Source organism: Eimeria tenella, genomic scaffold, assembly GCF_000499545.2.
Source record: "Eimeria tenella Houghton genomic scaffold, Eth_scaff87, whole genome shotgun sequence".
In the NCBI taxonomy this organism is placed as follows: Eukaryota; Apicomplexa; class Conoidasida; order Eucoccidiorida; family Eimeriidae; genus Eimeria; species Eimeria tenella.
Window position 1 is genome coordinate 102824 of NW_013543461.1, and position 17259 is coordinate 120082.

Below are 17259 nucleotides of genomic sequence, written 5' to 3' on the forward strand. Positions count from 1 at the left end.
GCATTACCTGAGATATTCACCTAACGCTGTCACATCGTTCCACAATTCCCATCCTTAATCATGAGGAGCACCGTTGGACTGCTTGATGTGACTGGTGCATGGGTGATTGGTGGGAATCTGTGCTGCCGAGTGCATTATAGTGTGCGATCTGTACGCTCGTGTCTGTCGCCTTTTGAGAAATGTTAGATATGGTTCGGGCATATGCCTTCCACCAAATCGTCAAAGCTCGCTGTCAGCGAGTCGCACAGTGGCGTGACGCCCCTCGATGGTCCACAGGAAGTGTGGCCCTTCTGCAGCAGCGAGCGACGCTATAGCAAGATGAATGAGTCCAGAAGACCGACTACCATTTCATTGCGGTGCACGCAAAATGTGTTTCAGTTGAGGTGTAGAGTTTGTTGTGGTAGGTTGGACCTGTGTGCCCATGATTACTGGTTGGCCACGAAATACAGCCAGGACCATTGGACACGCATGTTGAACTGCGGAGGCTTTTGCGGGCCACAACAGTTGTACTTTCGTCATACCGTGGGCAGATCCTAACGCCGTAGCTGTTGTCCCGTTTTCGCGCTGCTAGAGCACGTAGGAGTAGCTTAATGGGACGAAATTCCAAGCGGATAGTTTCTGAACCACTGCGTCCAATTTGTTTGTTTGTTTATCCGCAAGTTGTGTCACAATCGAACTAACTTGAATCGGTGTCTGTTACACCTATGCAAACAGGTGAATGGCGACGTCCCTTCTGAGGTTAACGGGACTTCGAAATGAAAGGCGCAGTTTACTGGACCCCCAACATCTCTGTACCACTGAGCTACTAAGCCTAAAACCAACTGACTTGCCTTCCAACCTCACTGGTGAATCGCGAGCTCGACACTTAGCAGCCAACCCCAGCGGGGCCAGGGGGAAGTACCGCAACCCACTGACCACAAATGTAGGGTAGCCCCTGGTCGTAGTGTGATTGCGACAGGGATGCAACTCCAGCTGGTCGTTCATCTCTGATACGCATTCCCCCAACTGCGGCCGAAAGTTTTCAGCTCTCAGACAAAAGCCTGCGGAAAGCAATGAGCAAGCCACAGCCGCGGTATTCTATGGACTGCTCCGGGGTCGCCGCCCAGATGAGCACTCGTTCCTTTTGAGGAACGCTCTGAGTTATGTCACCAGATATTCACCAAACCTGACCTTTCGCAGAAAGCCATGTAGTCAACTTCATCGTTAGAAACCCCTAAGTCCGCAAATACTGCATCTATTTCTTCGTTCGTCAGCACCTCTCCACAGTTGCGCAGGATATTTTTTGCGACTCGCAAAGGCACCTTCCCGGTGTTTGACGAATCGTAACAGCAAAAAAGCTCCGAAAAAAGCTTTGGGCTGTCGTTGCAGTGAGTCACCTGAGTGGAGATTTCTCATCGCAAGGCGAGGTTTCCTATGCTGAAACTACCCGGTTTGCTCTAGTATTGTGCAGAGCACGGCCTGATGCCATAGTAAGGAAATGGATGCAATGCGTTACAACAGTCCTGATGCTGTTGAACTTCTCTGCGTGTTTTTCTTACCTCTCTACAAAATTTTGCGAAGGTGGAGATGTCGCAGTACTCCCCTGCAACTGCAGCCAGTTCCTCGATCTCCCTAAGCGAGGGAGCCAGTCCCTGATCAAAAACAGATAGTCAGAATCAAATTCATGATGAGTTTGTCCTTAACCTTCTCTTTTCTTTTGGGGATCGAAACCCAGCGACAGGGAGATAGAACACAGCTCCACGTGGAACCTGCTGAGCTCCTCACGCCACACCGGCAGTTAAAAGCGGAGCTTCGGCAAGATAAACAAAACAAGGATACAGAGATGCATCCGCTACTACAGCATCATTTGGCCCCACCAAGCGTCTTGCGAGATTCCCTGCCTTCGCCGTGAGTATCAAGCTGTCGCCTCCCTAGGATCAGTGAAGATACGCAGAAGTTCATTCAGAGCTAACCTGGTCTAGATCAAAAAGAAGAACTACACACTACTGTCAATGTCAATGGTTTGCTGTGTTGATGGCCTACTGAGAGGTCTTTGAAGGCTGAAGTTAGCTCCGCTATCCCCAGGGTTTTGCTTCGTCGCTGAGAAGCGCACGTAGCCCGAACAGAGACTGTCTGGAATTGAGATCTCTGCTGTACTTGGGATGCTATTCACAGCTGACTCATCCCCAGAAACACGCATAACCACTGAAAGTCTCACGTGGGACTTGGTTGCGAGTCTCGTTAGGCGGCCCCGACGTCCAAGTGAGCTATCCATCGTCTGCTAGTAAACTGCCAAAAAGACGAATGCCAATCAATGTAGAGTCAAACAGATATCTACTAAAACGAAGATGGTGCTATCTAGCCTACTGTCTCAGTGGGGTCAAATAGAGCGTACTACCGTGCATGCATTGCGAACAGAGACTAGGCTCATTACAGATGAGGTCCTGATAAAGCATTCCCGTTGTGCTTTTATCAGTAAAATTCAAGGACTGAGTTCAAATCAAGCTTATAGAGTGATGAAGGAAGAAAGACATGGATACACGTTCGACTGTTCCCCTCGCAAAATATGTTTTGACGACGGAACTGAACTGGCTGTCTCAAACGATTTAGTTTGATGCAAATTGAGGGACACAGAAAACTAGATAACGCCTTTTCGGAAGTTAAGAACGGCTTCGAGGAGGGCTACGCTGTCATTACAGAAGCCTGGGAAACCAGCCAGTCCACTTTGTGATACAAAGCATCTCATAATATGGGGCAGTTCTTAGGAAATGACGGAACACTGATTACGTGTCTTGTTTCATGTTTGTGAAAACTCTTACTAGCTGTGCAGATTAGTCAGTAGTACTAGCTAGCCTGGTAAGCCCGTAAGCTATGGATGTATCTACGGCCCTACGAAGATGGGCAGGCTCTTCGAAGGCCCTTCCGAAGATGAGGACATTCTTCCAAGTCCTTTTCGAATATTGGTGCGCCCTTCGAAGGCCCTTCCAAGGATGGTAGCACTCTTTTACGGCTACTTTTAGGCTACGATTGTAGCCATCAGGAGGCATCAGGCTGTCAAGGACAAAGACTCTACCTCATTTGTACAGAGATAGTATTCCCAATTTCTTGTCAGCTGTGCGACTTTTGTGTTTATTCGCGTTGACTCTGATATTTTCTCACACATTCTCTGGGTGTGGCAGGTTCTCCAAGCACTTCTTTCTGGTAGAACCGAACGCTGGCAGAAACCTCAGAATATTCCACTGTTTGTTCGTTTTCCCCCTTGTGACATATATTGCGCTGCGCCCCAACTTCACGATGCCCAATGCGGTGCTGCAGTTGTAGTTACAGGCCTCACGACGCCCTGAACACCACCATATTCACAACAGGTTAAAGGCCTCACGACGCCCTGAACACCACCATATTCACAACGGGTTAAGATAACAGGAATTCAGGAAATGCAGACTAAAAAGCAGAGGCAGCAGGGGGCTTGGCCTACAGCGGCTTTGTAGGAAACAGCGAAACGCCTGGTGACAACCTCAGAAAACTGCGACAAGCCATGTGCATACGGGGATTTAGACGCCGAACAGTGCGCCCAAGCTTCAGTAGCATTCGAATATGCAAGGTACTACACGCTTATTTGGTGAATATAATTTAACCGTGTGCCGTCCACATTGAGGTCTGTATGAAGAAGGAAGAAAACTGCGAAGAAAACTGCTTGTTTGGGCATATGGATTGCTATACAGTGTTGCAGCATCTGTATGACATTGCCTGGACAGCAGCTATCCAGCAGTTAACATGGAGAACACCTAGCTTCACTCCGCAAGAAAATATCTTATATGTAATATTTTTGGCTTGTTGTATGGGTTCCATACCTGTAAGGAACAACCAAAGATGCTAGCTCGTCCCGCAAAGTGTAGAACTGCTTGTTTTACCGTCTAGTTGGTCGCGCCCTTGAGTTAGCTGCCAGGTGCCTTTCGCTTCTACATGGCTCAATCCAATGCCAGCTTGCTTGCTGTACAGCGGTGTCTGCAGAGTTATGCACGGCTCCGCTCCTATACGGTATTCGCTGCTGGCTGGAAGTTCATTATTACCTCTGCTGGGTGAAGGCGACGAGTCATGCATTCTAAACGTGAACAGTACTTGTCTTGTGACCTGAACTCGAAAAAGGAGAGCGTCTTTTCTCTCACTCTGTGTGCGTATAACTACTGGAAACACCGGGGACACTGCTCGCCCCAAACTGCGTAGCTACAGACAATTCTAGACCTAGCCTGCCTTGTCTACTGGAAAAATTCAATTTGTTAAACTAAACGAATTACGCTACTTTCCCTATCAATTTTTCTCTACCAACTTAAATTTCTCAGTCTCTGTTGTTTTCAACGCAACATTATAGTACAGTGCCTGGCACAGTGTACCAATCCACTACGCTTTATGCACTGTTTTTCATTATCCAGCATCGATTATTTCGATGCTGGATAATCCTTTTCCTGTGATTGGCTCCGCTCTTTACAGTCATAGCAATTCCTGAAACCTCAGAAATGCTGCGCAAATGTGCGCCACGAGTCTCTCGTAAGAATCGTTTTGAAAGCGCCTAGTATTTGCCCATCAGGAAGGCAGTGCGACATCGCGGAAAGTATATTTTGCCCAAACCCACGGAGTTCTCGGTTCCAGAGCAAATTAGGGGACAGGTCGGCGCATCTCCTCAGCTCCGCCGACACAGTACTAGTGTAAAGATTTGCAGTATTCTTGTTGCTTTGAAAAGAAACGAAGACATTGCAGATTTCTACGTTGGCACCAGGAGAAGCAGTGGCTGATTTTTGCTTTTAAAGTAATTTTCTTCGAGGCAGCCGCGATATTAAAGGGATCTAAACGTTTGGCTATTGGATACGCAGGTTCCACAAACACTGTGATCTGATAAAGAATGAGCTTCTGGCCAGCCATCGCACATTGTTTTGCTCAAAAGCCTATTTTTGATAGAGCTTCGACATGCGCTTTAAAAAGAGGTGAGTCCAGCTGTAACCAAGTACCTTGACGATTTACTGCGAGGTTGAGAGGCGGCGGTTCTCTATAGCTTGCCGGGGGGAGCATTAATTCTTGCCAGAAGCGATGGTCCTGATTCACTGCCGAGCTTCACAATGACGCAAACGAGCATTTGGGCTTCTGACGGCAGAGGCACCTCGAGGCATGATGCGATAACAAAAAGACCAGATTGTGTAGTTTGTGGCACTGCAATTTTGCTCAGAAATAAACTTCCGATGTTGTACGAATTAGTATTGTAAGTGTCAGGCACGATAAGCGATGTATTAGCTAAGGAAACCTGGCTCCTGTTACGTATTAGGCTCAATGCGCTCTGCGAATAGGACTGGCTTTGGGACTAACACTGCCGCGTGTGCAGCCAGCGATGGCACGCAGATCGAGAGACACATGATCCCATTTTAGGTGTAGCAGAACACCCATCGAAATCAGCATGCTCTCTAAAGGGCTTCTTTGGTAATTCGGACGCTAGTAGGCGTGTATAAACTTCGTGTACTCAGCTTGGATATCTACATGGAGTCTACGCTGGGCTTAATTCGCCGCAAATTGATCCTGAATCAAGAGCGTTTTGCGGCGAAGGCACGTGCCCAGGATACGAACTGGAGGCACCCCGCAAATAAGAAATCGAGAGGTGCAGCGAACAGCAGCAATGAAATAAATCAAGAAGCCAAGTGCTGTGCCCTTTTTCTACCACGGAAGGCCACGCCTTCCAAGAGCGCAGGAAGCGGAGAGATGGGGTCAGAATCCAACCTATTTCGGCAAAGCGGCGCCTAGGAAGACGTCAGAGGAAAGTCCGCTAATACCACAAAGATGGTTTGCGGTACAAGAATTATAGTCCCAAAATCCAAAGTGCTGCAGCCACCTCCTCTGAAGGTGAAGCGGCATGTTAACCCCGTCGATATGACAGGACATCATAAGAGGCACAGAAGCCGAAAAAGTTGAAAAAGGCAAGTTGTAGCTAGTTCAGCCCCGAATAGTATCTAGAATGTAGGAGGAGGTAGTGCGACGGGCAGCAAGACCGCCAGATATCTCTGTCGATACCTCAGCATAGTGCAATGTAGCGTTGCGCATTGGGCTCAGTGCACCCTACCATACGTAATCTCACGCTTTCCATTCGGGTAAGGAGCGTCTGATGAAAACAAGCGTGACGGCTGTCCGTGCGTATTTGCTTGTGGTCCAGTGGAAGCCTACGTTACGCTCACACCCAGTAAATCCCCTGTAAGCCCCGCCAAAATCGAGGAGATCGCTAGGGTCCTTGGGCGACTTGAGTGCAGCAATTGTCGCACACAGCTTGGCTGAGTGGCCCTCAGCTGTAGTTGTGTTTGAAATCCTTCATGAAAAATTTCAGCTCTGCACTGGTTGGCGCCCAATTGATACAGTGCCATGGGTTCTTCATCAAACATTAGCCTGCATCAGTTAACTGCCGGTGACTTAGAGGCCAGTTACTCCATTGCCGTGGTTTGCTCACCTCGATGGTTATTATCAACTCTTTCGCACTCGTCGTGCCATTATTCTGCAGGCAGGATGCCTTGTACAAACAAACACGCAGGCCCCTCTGAGCAGCAGGTGCTCCCAGTGCCCTAGAGGCCAGTTACTTCATTGCCGCGTTTTGCTAGCTCAGTGGTTATTATCAACTCTTTCGCGCTTGTCGTTCCATTATTCTGCAGGCAGGATGCCTTGTACAAACAAACACACAGGCCCCTTGGAGCAGCAGGTGCTCCAGTGTTTTTGCAAACAGATTTGGGTCTATTGGCTATTCAGGGGGCTGAAGCGGCTTTGTATGATTGTGCATCTTGGGATTTCAGCCTATGACGGCGCTCCCAAGAAGCATCTTGGGCATGTCGCGGGCCTACTTTTGATCTTATGGAGGATACCAGCCGTGGCCAGCGAAGTCGGTGCCGTTCTGGTGAGAGAACAAGCGCCTCAGCAGGGTCAACTTTGCGGAGGGAAATGCCTATGATGCCCGAAGATGAGGTCAAACGGAAGTGTTTACTAGTTAGCCTGCACTGTGGTGCAACAAGTTTTTGGAATGGGCTGTTTTTTTCGCTTTTATCGCCAGTAGTGTCAGGAACTTCGCTGGAGTGAGGGAGCTTCAGCTACTCATGAAAGACAACGGTCCCTTTTTTGTCTGCATCATTGGGGTTAAACTGCCCTTAGTGCAACTGTAAGAAAGCCTTCAGACCCTCCTAGGGGTTAATGGCTCAACATAGAGTCTGGCACAGCAGCGCAAGGTTGCTTTGCAGCAGCACGACGAGCGCAGGCATCCCCGCGCTACTTGGTTCGCTGGACATACTCCTCCTTCAAGCCAACGCAAGTCCAACTGCATAAAGTACAGAGCTATTGCCGTAGTTTGGGCTCTGGAGCGTTTTTGTGTACTTACGGAAAGCTCGAAACTCTCGTGAAGGCGAGACAGAGCTCCCTTGGCTGGCTATAAAGCCAAGCGGGAAAGCCGCCGTGCTTTGCGCGCAAAACCTTATTCAAGGAAAAACGAATATTAAATTCGGCACTCTCTTCAGGCTTAGCAGGTCGAAGACGCGTAATCGGGCCCCCCCAAGCTGGAGTGCAACCCAAAAGGAGATGCTTTGTTTCTTCCTTGACTCGCCGCTCTTGTCAGCAGACAAAATTCTGCAGATGATCTTACTGATGAGTAAGCCGTTTTAACTAAGGCATGAATACGTCTCGTAGTCAATGGTGAAGAAACCAACAAAGAACTCTCTCTTGGTCTGGCGATTCAGGCTTTGTACATATAGGCCGAGCTGGCCTCCAGATAATTTCATGGTACTAGAAACCTAGGCAACCTGCGCCAGAAGGACTGCATTTCGACAGTATATTCGTAGAATTTTAAGGCATACAAGGAGCTCTGCAGCATCTCTCCGGGCTGGCACGGCAGATGGTGCAATCTCCACGGCAACGACTGATGAGGTAGGAGTCGGAGCAGTCAATCCAATGGATGTTTCACCAAATAAAAAAGCTACTATACCCAAAAACTTGCATCTATTGGAACAGCAAAAGGCCATTACCAGGTCCCGTGAGAGTTATATTTCGGGCAGCATGACACACGACGTGAGAAACTTTCAAGCCAGTACAAAATGCTGCGCTTATGCAAAGAAGCGGCATCAAACAGTCCTGATTCTCTTATTGTTGGGAGCATTCTCTTGGTGAGGCCAGGGGGCATTTTGGATCTGTGAAACCCCCACTTCCACTCGGCACTGTGCCTCCCTATGGGTCCTAAGTTATCCCTGGGCTGCCCCTGGGAAGGAAGTTGTTGCCACTGGCAGTGGCTGATCCGCTTTCCCGACATAACGGATCCGAGACTCTTCGGAACTTCTAACCTTTTGTGACGCTTAGAGACCCGTAGAGCTAAGAGACCTTGAGAGCCTGTATGTTAAACACTGCATTGCAAAAAGAAACTCATCAATGGAATTCGCGGCAGCACGCTGGCATTAGAACAAAATACACTTGAACAGAGAACTATAATATAGGGCGTTCTAGGTAGATAATACCGTGAAAACAATATCAAATGCGATCGAGCAGGCAGGGCACCCACATAGACAAGTCGTGGAGAGAAGAATGTTAGGAATCTGTGAAGTCTCCACAGAAAGTCCAATGAAGAGTGCGTACGTAAAACTGAAAAAAGTTAATGAGTGTCGTGTGTGGGAAAAATTACAGCAAACAAAGGCAGTGCTGTTTGGTTACCTGGCTATGGAGTTTCTGGCTGCAGCTCTAGGGCTCTGAAGTGAGCGGCCAAGCCACGATGAGACAACGGGCTTCAACTGTAATAATCTAAAGCAAGTTTTAGCGATTTGCGACTCTAAGATGGCAAAGTATATACTTAACCCCCTTCTGCCCGAGAATGTGCCGGCAGTACAGTTTTTCTCAAATATGCTCATCCGTGGAGCCGCTCAATTCAAGGAGGCTCTCTTCAATGGCAATCCAATAGCTGTTGCAACAGTGTAAGCCTCCATGCGACTAAAGAACTGCGCTCAATTTGTGCTGAATTATTTCTGGTTACTGTTCCTCTCAGTTCGAGGACCTATGCCACTGCAGAGGTGTGGCGGCGGCTTGTCGTCGTCCACAGTAATGTCTGACTCTATCCAGGTCATTGTCATGAAATTTCACCAGCTGCATGCCGCACTTAAAGTTGGGCACGCATGCTTGGAGTGAAGTATAAAGCAGGTCTGCGTCGCTCGGATACTTTCTGTGTGAGACGCTAATCTGCATGCGTGCGTCATCTTTGGTACGTCCTTTTCCGCAGGGGTGTTATTGCGTTCCTTCTTATAACATTGGCTGCGAGGTGTAAGTATGCGGTCCGGTCATCATTTCCAGATAGCAAGGTAAGCGCTTCACCAAGTACGTTGATATCTGCAGTTGCTTCTACGGAAACTCGACATCTCACGCAGAGTTCATGAGTGTACTTTGTCATTGTCCATTCCAGCAGAGCACAAGCAAACGTCGCCGCAGAGCTCCTGTGGGATCAAGTAACTCTTCTACAAAGCAAACCGCTTCAACATCTCCGCCAGCGCAGCCCAAGAAGCAGCCGAAGAAGACCGAATGCGAAACAGCAGCTTCATCAAACGCGTCTGTTGCGAAGACAAAGGAAGAACCACAACCGAATCCTCTTCAATTAAGCGGGAAGCCTGAAGACGACGGTGGAGACTGGCTCGTTGTTGCTAGCAAGAAGAAGCCTAGACCGAAGAAGGCTTAACCTGGTGCCGTTGTCAGTGGATGCGGGCATATAATCTCAGATCGCAAGTTGTGTTGTGCCGTTTCCCACAGTCATCGAGGACTCTTTCTGTGTCCCTTTTTTCAGTTCAGCTGAGGAGCGAGAATGCAGGCTAGCGTACAGAGCAAGCAAAGTCTCAATTGCCATGCGCAACAGACGCACTCACAGCGCGCAGTGCAATAGTGTACTTCTGTGATAAAGATACGAGCTTTTCGGACTGCCCGCAACGACGAAGTGTGCACTTTGTCGGACGTAGGTTGCATTTTTGCAGCCGTTCATCTATCTTCCGTCCCTTGTTCTAGCTTTCGAGACTTTACACCGTGAACAGCTACCCTCTGTATATGAATTCATATTTTGAGCTGTTTCCAGATGATCTCGGTAGCGGATCTTTCCTGTAACCGGGCACACGGTTGCGAGGGGTTTTTGAGGATACTCATCCCCGTCGGCAGGTAAGGGTGCTGGTTTGTCAGCCCCTGCACAGACCTTAAAAATTCGCCTCTAATTCATGATCAAGACGAATGCCTGCGCCGCAGGCCTTCGTTAAAACATAGGAGGTTGCACTTATGACGGGATAGCTACTAACTTAAAGGAAAGTTTTTCGGGGTGCTTATTAGTGAGAGCCGTAAGCATCACTCTTTGCAAGTGTGCACACCTGAAGGTTCCGTACTTTTTTAGCTGGCGGTCCTCGTTGCAGGGACAAGGGGGGAAGACTTCTTTCGTGTATTGGGAGATTGCACACATTTTCTTTGGCCGTGCGAATAAATGGAGAGTGCCTGAACTAGGCCTCTGGATGTGTTGATGTCTGCGACTTCCCCGCGAGTACCCCTCTAGTTTGTGTTCTTGTGGTTCGGTCATTGTCCTGTGTTCCGTTGCCATGCCTTTATCAAGCTGGTTAAGTCCAGTCAAATATTCTAGCATTTTCCGAACAAGTCACTCTCCCGGAGTTTGTGTGTGTAAGTCCACGACAGAGCCCGTTCTCATGCATGGATGCCTTACCTGCTATACCCTAGGTGAAAGCCGACTGCTCATCCGCCTACCCAACGCCAGTAGCCGTCCAACCATCAGCAACAGCTGCAAACTCGCTGCAAATTGTTTCGTTCACATTCTCGTTTTCCACATTCTGTCCTCCGACGTGTGTAACTGCGCTCTATCTGCTCGGACAGAAAACGAATTCCGTTCATATGCTCACGTTCCAATTCGCTTTTCGTCTAGCCCTCGTGCGGACGCAGCCTCTTGCACGCTGATGTTTCAATGATGCATGTGAAGTGCGGTTTCGGGTGTTGTACTGACCTGGAGGTTTGGTATAAGCCAACTACGAACTCAAAGCCTAATAGTGGGGAACTGCACGCTTCCGAGACATGCTGCGACGTTTCCAAGACATGCTGCGGGCTGCTCACCTTGGATCCCGGGGAACTGCGGACGTAAAACTGCTCTACAACGGGTTTTGAAAAGGCAAAAATTGTCATATTACCTAAAATTTCGCAGCTTGGCATGACAAGCTGCTATTTCTATGATGCTGGCCACATTGAATTGCTGGACCTGAAGAAGCAACACCGTGGAGTCACCGCACTAGCCGAAGTCTCCCCTTAACTTTGCAGAATGCGTAAACTGTTATTTTAAGCGGTTGTCGAAGCTCGTGAATATTATTTAATATACCAACATGGGATTTTCACAACCTGCCCGCCTCACAGGGTAACGGGGCTGGAGGCCACCTCAGAGCTGCTGTGCGCTGTAGAACAATGAAATAAAAACAACAAACGGTTTACCAAGGAGACTCGTTGTGGACTATTCACGTTGAACACTACTTTGCCTAACTTGCTTTTCCTTTTGTGTGATTAGTGGTCCTGTTTTCCGCCGTGGGGCGCGTTCACTAGCTCCGCCCATTGCTTGATGGGCATGTTGCTTATTTGAAGGCACGCTTCCTTTTGTTCAAAAGCAAGTTGAGTAGTTGCGCTGTGACAGATATATTCGAAGCTCAAGTCTGACTCTCAAGGAGCATTCACGGCCGCGACGATACCTCAACAATTGGGCGAAGACGAAACAGTTGAGGCTGCGGTAGATCGAAGGTTGCTGTTCTAGTCTTTGGAGCCTACAATACAGCCATGGTGGGTTCAACACCTCTCAGGAACACTACAATTTTTTCTTTGAATAAAGGAGAAATGGATACTTCGTCTCTATCTCATCGGTTCGCTGCAAGTGCGAAAAAGTCGTGGACATTTTCTTCTTTTGCAGGGGAAGGCAAAGAAGACGCGCAAATTTGCCGCAGTAAAACGGACGATCAGTCCAAAGGATCAAAGGCTGTAGGACATGGCATCTCCTAAGAAAGCCACCGCATGGTATTTCCCCCCACGAGACGGTATATGTCCACGGCTCAGCTGCGTATCTCCTGCTTCAGGCAAAAGAAAGAAGCGAAGAAACAAGAGAAGCGAAGGGAAAGCGAAACTGCTTTAAAGGAACAGTGAGAAAGCACTTTTACCATTAACTATATTGGTTGAGTCTCCATTTATCTCAAATCTATGAATACGCCAGTACCATGAATTGGAAGGGGGCTACAGGGCAGACGCATGCCGTACGTATGTATTCGACTTTGCAGCGTACAGCATAACCCCTCCCAATTCTTCAGTTACAACACAAACCTGGTGCCTCCCTACCAGGTGCTTGTGGACACTAACTTCATCAACGGAGCCATTCAGACCAAACAAGACGTTTTACAGGGCCTCATTACTTGTCTCGTAGCAAAGTGTGAGCAAGCCTTGACTTATGGGGTGGCGCGTCACGTCGCATGAATACGAGCGCCAAATAGAAAAGCAGGTAGAACTGCACACGTTGCAACATCTTACGACCCGTATTCTTAGAAGCAGTTCTTTTGTGTTCCTCCTTCAGGCGATGTATGTGTGACGGACTGTGTAGTGGCTGAGCTAGAAAAGCTTGGCCACAGGTACCGTTTAGCCCTCCATCTGGCAAAGGATCCGCGCATTAAAAGACTTAAGTGCTTGCACGCTGGTACTTATGCTGATGACTGCATCGTGCAGAGAGTTACGGAGGTGAGTCTGCTCCAGGCCCGTCAGGTCCAGTGGGTGCATAGGACTACGATGTGAGTTGTCGAAAAACTGATGCTACTTTGACTTGTCTACTCAGCATAAGTGTTATCTGGTGGCGACAAATGATAAAGACTTGAAGCGCCGCATTCGGAAAATTCCAGGAGTGCCCATTGTATACCTGAAGGGACGAAGGTTCGCCGTAGAACGCCTACCCGAAGCGATCACTGCGCTGCCAGCTTCCAAGTCGGCGATTTCGAAGACATAAACGCTGAATAAGCCAGAAAGCTTCGTTGGCCGATGGGATGAGCACGTCGCTTGGTTGGCTGGTATCTAGCCAACGCGCATCGCTCGATCTGGCCTTTTTTTTTAAACTTTTATGCCTGCGGCCCCTCGTTCATTGAGGGGGAAGTGTTTTGCTAAGTAGTTCGTTTTGGTTTAGCGTTAACTGATAGATTGGCAGTCCTACATTTTACCCATGCCCGCCATGAGGAACACCACAACCAGCGAGTTTTTTCGCCGGTACGTTTCGCAGCAGTATTCGCTTTCTTTGAACAAATCAATGCAGGCAAGCCATGGAATTAGCCGCTCAAAACGCGTTGCCCCAGTCTGCCTTCAAAGGACCTTTTGCGAGTATGGAACTGGGCCAAAAGACTGGTGCGTACCATGCGGCTTTTGTGCGATAGCATTGCAGTACAAACCCAGAACACAGCACGAATGTCGCAGCAATCATGGCGAACGACATCACTGCTAAGTGCCGTCGCCACCGTACTTCTGCCTGTAGCACTTTGGTAGACTCTGGGCCACTCTTTGCAGTGCTACTCTCGCGCGCGGGCCGAAGTTCTGACTGCTCCATGAAACGAGGAAAACACACCATGAGCAGAACGGCACAGGACGCTAATGTAGAGCAACAAGAAATAAGTAGTCCCTCCAACAGATATTGCGCTCGGGAGGTTGGCGCTAACACTACATACCGCATGCTTACCTCGTCGTAACCTAAAAGCGGGACGGAATGAATTACGCTAAAGATTAAGCCGCCACTGCACAGCGTGTACGCAACCACACCACCTACCGTAACTATCCACTGATTTCTTCGGAGCAACGGAACTCCCTTCACTATCAACCACCAAATCAATAGCAACAATGACGGGAACAAGACTAGCAATATACTTTTTGTTTCCTGCTCATGGTGCTTGTTGCCACACTCGCCCTTCACTTGCCTGCATACATATACACCACAAGCTATGGTCTTCGATAAACTTTTCACGTCCAGCGTGTGCGACAGCCGACGCGAATGTCGGCAGGCAGATAAACCAACTAGCAAAGTCCAGACTGTCAAAGATGCAGGCAGCGGGTAGAGGCGCGTGCCTTTTTGTGCGAGAATTAACCCATTCAAGGAGGCGTTGTTCAACTGGTGCTTCGTTCTTGCGACGTCGCAGAAGAAGCATGTGCTTATGTGGCAAGGCAAAAAAATGCATTTTCCCGTGAATATTGTCTCGCTTCTGTTGCAGGAGGAGTTCCCTTAACTTTGTATCTTCATCATTATCCGCCTCCACTGCAAGTGCACTGTCGAAAAAATCCGCTGCTACTATTCGGCGCAGTGCAGTGTGGAGGCTGTCTTCGGAAGTGAGCTGAGGGGAAAGCACACGAGAGGAGTCGTGGAGCGCTGTGGGGGCCAGGTATATCACGATAGGGAGCTGCATTGCGGGATGAATAGCAGATATTGCAGCTCCATCTCGCATGCCAACATTAACAATGGCGAAGAAAACAGGTAGTAAATCCTCATTCCCTGGTGAGGAATCTGCACGGCCAGAACAAGCACCAGAAACGAACAGAAAACAAAAGCACGACGGTGAGCAACACCTGAGCCCTACAGCCGGGTCTTTAGCTGAGGCCAAGGCTGAAGAACTTGGCGAATACGAAAGCGGACGTGCTCACAAGTAAACCTACCTGTTAACTTGTAGGCTTTCGATACGTTGCGGAATGCCGCAAGAGCACCCGCACAGTCCTTGCACTGGCTGCTGAGACGTTGAGCGATTTCATCAGTGCGCTTCTCAACGAAAGTGAACAGGACGAACATATGGTATGGACGTGGCCCTCCAACTTTGTCCAGAGGAACCTCTGCAATTTGACTTGGGTCTAAGGGCGCACTAAAGCGGTGCAACGGCATTCGTTTAACGTCGTGGGCTGTCGCCTCCACATTGGAAAGCAAAAGGGCGTGGCTTAGGTAGATGGGGTATTGAAGCTCAATTAATCCCTCGTCAGAGGATTGGCGAGCTCGTAGTAAATCATGCATTGCACGGATCGAGCCGTACCTCCCACCACGTTTTTCATGCGCACTTGCTGTGTAGAATTTTTGTTTATCAGGCAACGCGTCCGCCCTCGCTCCATTCTGTGGACGTTTCGTAGCACTACCCTGGAGTGGAAGTTTGTCTTGAGTTCCTCCAGTAGGCAACACACCAGATTCCCTATTTGCAGATGCTACTAAATCCCAACAGCTCGTAGCCCAAATGGACAACGCCAAGAGTCGCCACATGGTCCAGTGAGACAGTAACAACCTCATAATTCTTCAGCCCTGTAAAAGGCTCCGTTGAATGTGATGGTGTCTTGGACCAATGCCTTTCACGTCCTGTTTTCTTTGGCACGCAGGAAGACGGGATAGGGCCAGCTTAGAAGCGCCATTCCGTCTACCCCAGCGAGTTGCTTGATAAGAAGAGCACAAATTCAAGAAATATTTGATGCTGAACTTGCCATTGGAGATTGTCTTCAACCGTCATTGATACTTCAGAGGTTCTTTCTCCACCCTGGGATGAAGGGCCCAGGCGCTGCCGACAGGCGGCAAACACGGGCGTCAAAAAGCGCAGAGGCGCTACAGGTACAGCTTCTTTCTTCCATCAAATATTTCTTAACTTGAGTTTTGGTAGTTTTTCTGGCCGTCGTTAGAACCAATGACTCACTGTACAGAGCCCCAGAGGCTGGTGCATCCTGTGCCTAATCAAAAGTAAGCAAACAAGCCAACTTGCAGCTAGCGTCGTCGCAGGAAATCATTTTGCTGTAGATTAGTTGCTATACACATACGTTACTGGAGCCAGTAGACACACCATTGGGCGGCTCTGAAGCTTTACTCTGAGTGGTTGTCCCATAGCATGCTCCAGCAAGACCCAGTGGGTGAGAGGGACTCGAGGCAACGCAGCCACGTGCATCTCCCGCAGACCGACGTGGTAAGTAATGTGTTACAATGGCCACAACAGTGATGCACGGAAGAACAGCAATAGTGCATGATAAAGGCAGTTGCTGGGTTGCTGGCCTGCCACAGTGAGAGAGGGGAAGTGCGCTTGAAGAGTTAGTGGGAAGCTACGAATGTCTTTCTCTACTGCTGCTTTGTAATGTTTGTGGTTTACTGGCATATGGAAGGAGAAACCGTGGAGCGAACGGCGCACGAATCCAGATTTGTTTGAAGCCTGGTCTTAGCGATCAGCGTATCACCTCTTGAAGCTTGCTCAGTTTCGCTCTCGGTTTGCTTAAGCAACATGAAGTGCTCCACTGACTGCTAAATATAAGCTAAGCTACATTGTGTCCTGCTACGTTGCCCACGCCCACCGGCTCCTCCAGACAGACTCTATATTATCAGAAAAAACATTCGTATTCACCACACTTTTTACACCGCGGTGTTTACAGTGTCTGCAGACTTCTCCTTCCTATTATGTTTTGCATTGTTCGCCCGCTAGTTAGCGCTCAGGAGACATCACTGGCTCTGGCTGTGCAAGCGAGTTCACTACCCAATCTGGCGCTGGCTGACGGTTCACAAGCGCATCCCTTCTCCAGACGATCTATTCCTCCACGTTGACAGTATACAAGCACAGCATTCGCTTTCCGATTTTGCATTTGCATATGCGACAAACCTTCCCATCAATCTCAAGTGGCCTTCTGGACGCGTTTGTAACGAAGTCCACTTGCGGCACTCAGTACTGCATATATCTGCTTGGAATCGAGACCGGGGGAATTTCCTTGGAGTGAGATCCTCTCCAGGATCTCACTCCATACAAATTCCCGCGGTCTCGTTTTTATTACGCAAAGGTGCATTTTTAGATAGCATCACGGTGAGGACAATTAGGAGCGCGCCCTACTCTACTCTAGCATCATCAACTGGTTTGTCTTACTTTGTTAGCTCCGGAGGTACTGCCTGCTGCGCAAAATCGGAGCCTCAGTTCTCGAGCTTTTCTAGAGGGCGCATGTCAGCTCAAAAATGATAACTGAATCCCTTAAGAACTAAAGCTAAAGCAAGCAGCCTCTGAAATCCGCCCGAAGTTTGCCCCTGCACTTTTGTTGCAGTCATAAGCGTTGTCTTCCCCTCGCGCCAACTCAAGACAAACTTCATTAGAACCTAACCGCACATGTACATTCTATCCGCAAATAGGCACAGTAATTTCGTGAGGTTGCTTCGAAGAACTTTCCCCGCGGACTGCGAAGTAACACTATCCTCCGGTTGTGTCGCACAAACATACATAC

At 48.8% G+C, this 17259-nt stretch overlaps 3 protein-coding genes across 3 annotated transcripts; 2 read left to right on the forward strand and 1 right to left on the reverse strand.

Moving 5' to 3' along the window:
• Positions 1-8871: 8871 nt before the first annotated feature.
• On the forward strand, positions 8872-9694 carry ETH_00013665 (uncharacterized protein; the record flags this gene model as incomplete). Its single annotated transcript, XM_013378458.1, has 3 exons — positions 8872-8942; positions 9245-9323; positions 9425-9694. 3 exons carry the CDS (start codon positions 8872-8874, stop codon positions 9692-9694), a joined length of 420 nt encoding a protein of 139 aa, XP_013233912.1.
• Positions 9695-11814: 2120 nt separating this feature from the next.
• Positions 11815-13018, forward strand: ETH_00013670 (rRNA-processing protein FCF1, putative; the record flags this gene model as incomplete). The annotated part of the gene is made up of 6 exons (XM_013378459.1): positions 11815-11817; positions 11945-12012; positions 12108-12170; positions 12306-12454; positions 12596-12756; positions 12851-13018. The coding sequence occupies 6 exons, from the start codon at positions 11815-11817 to the stop codon at positions 13016-13018; spliced, it is 612 nt and encodes a 203-aa protein (XP_013233913.1).
• A 761-nt stretch (positions 13019-13779) lies between these two features.
• On the reverse strand, positions 13780-15286 carry ETH_00013675 (uncharacterized protein; the record flags this gene model as incomplete). Its single annotated transcript, XM_013378460.1, has 4 exons — positions 13780-13790; positions 13921-13970; positions 14119-14551; positions 14701-15286. The coding sequence occupies 4 exons, from the start codon at positions 15284-15286 to the stop codon at positions 13780-13782; spliced, it is 1080 nt and encodes a 359-aa protein (XP_013233914.1).
• Between the last annotated feature and the right edge of the window lie 1973 nt (positions 15287-17259).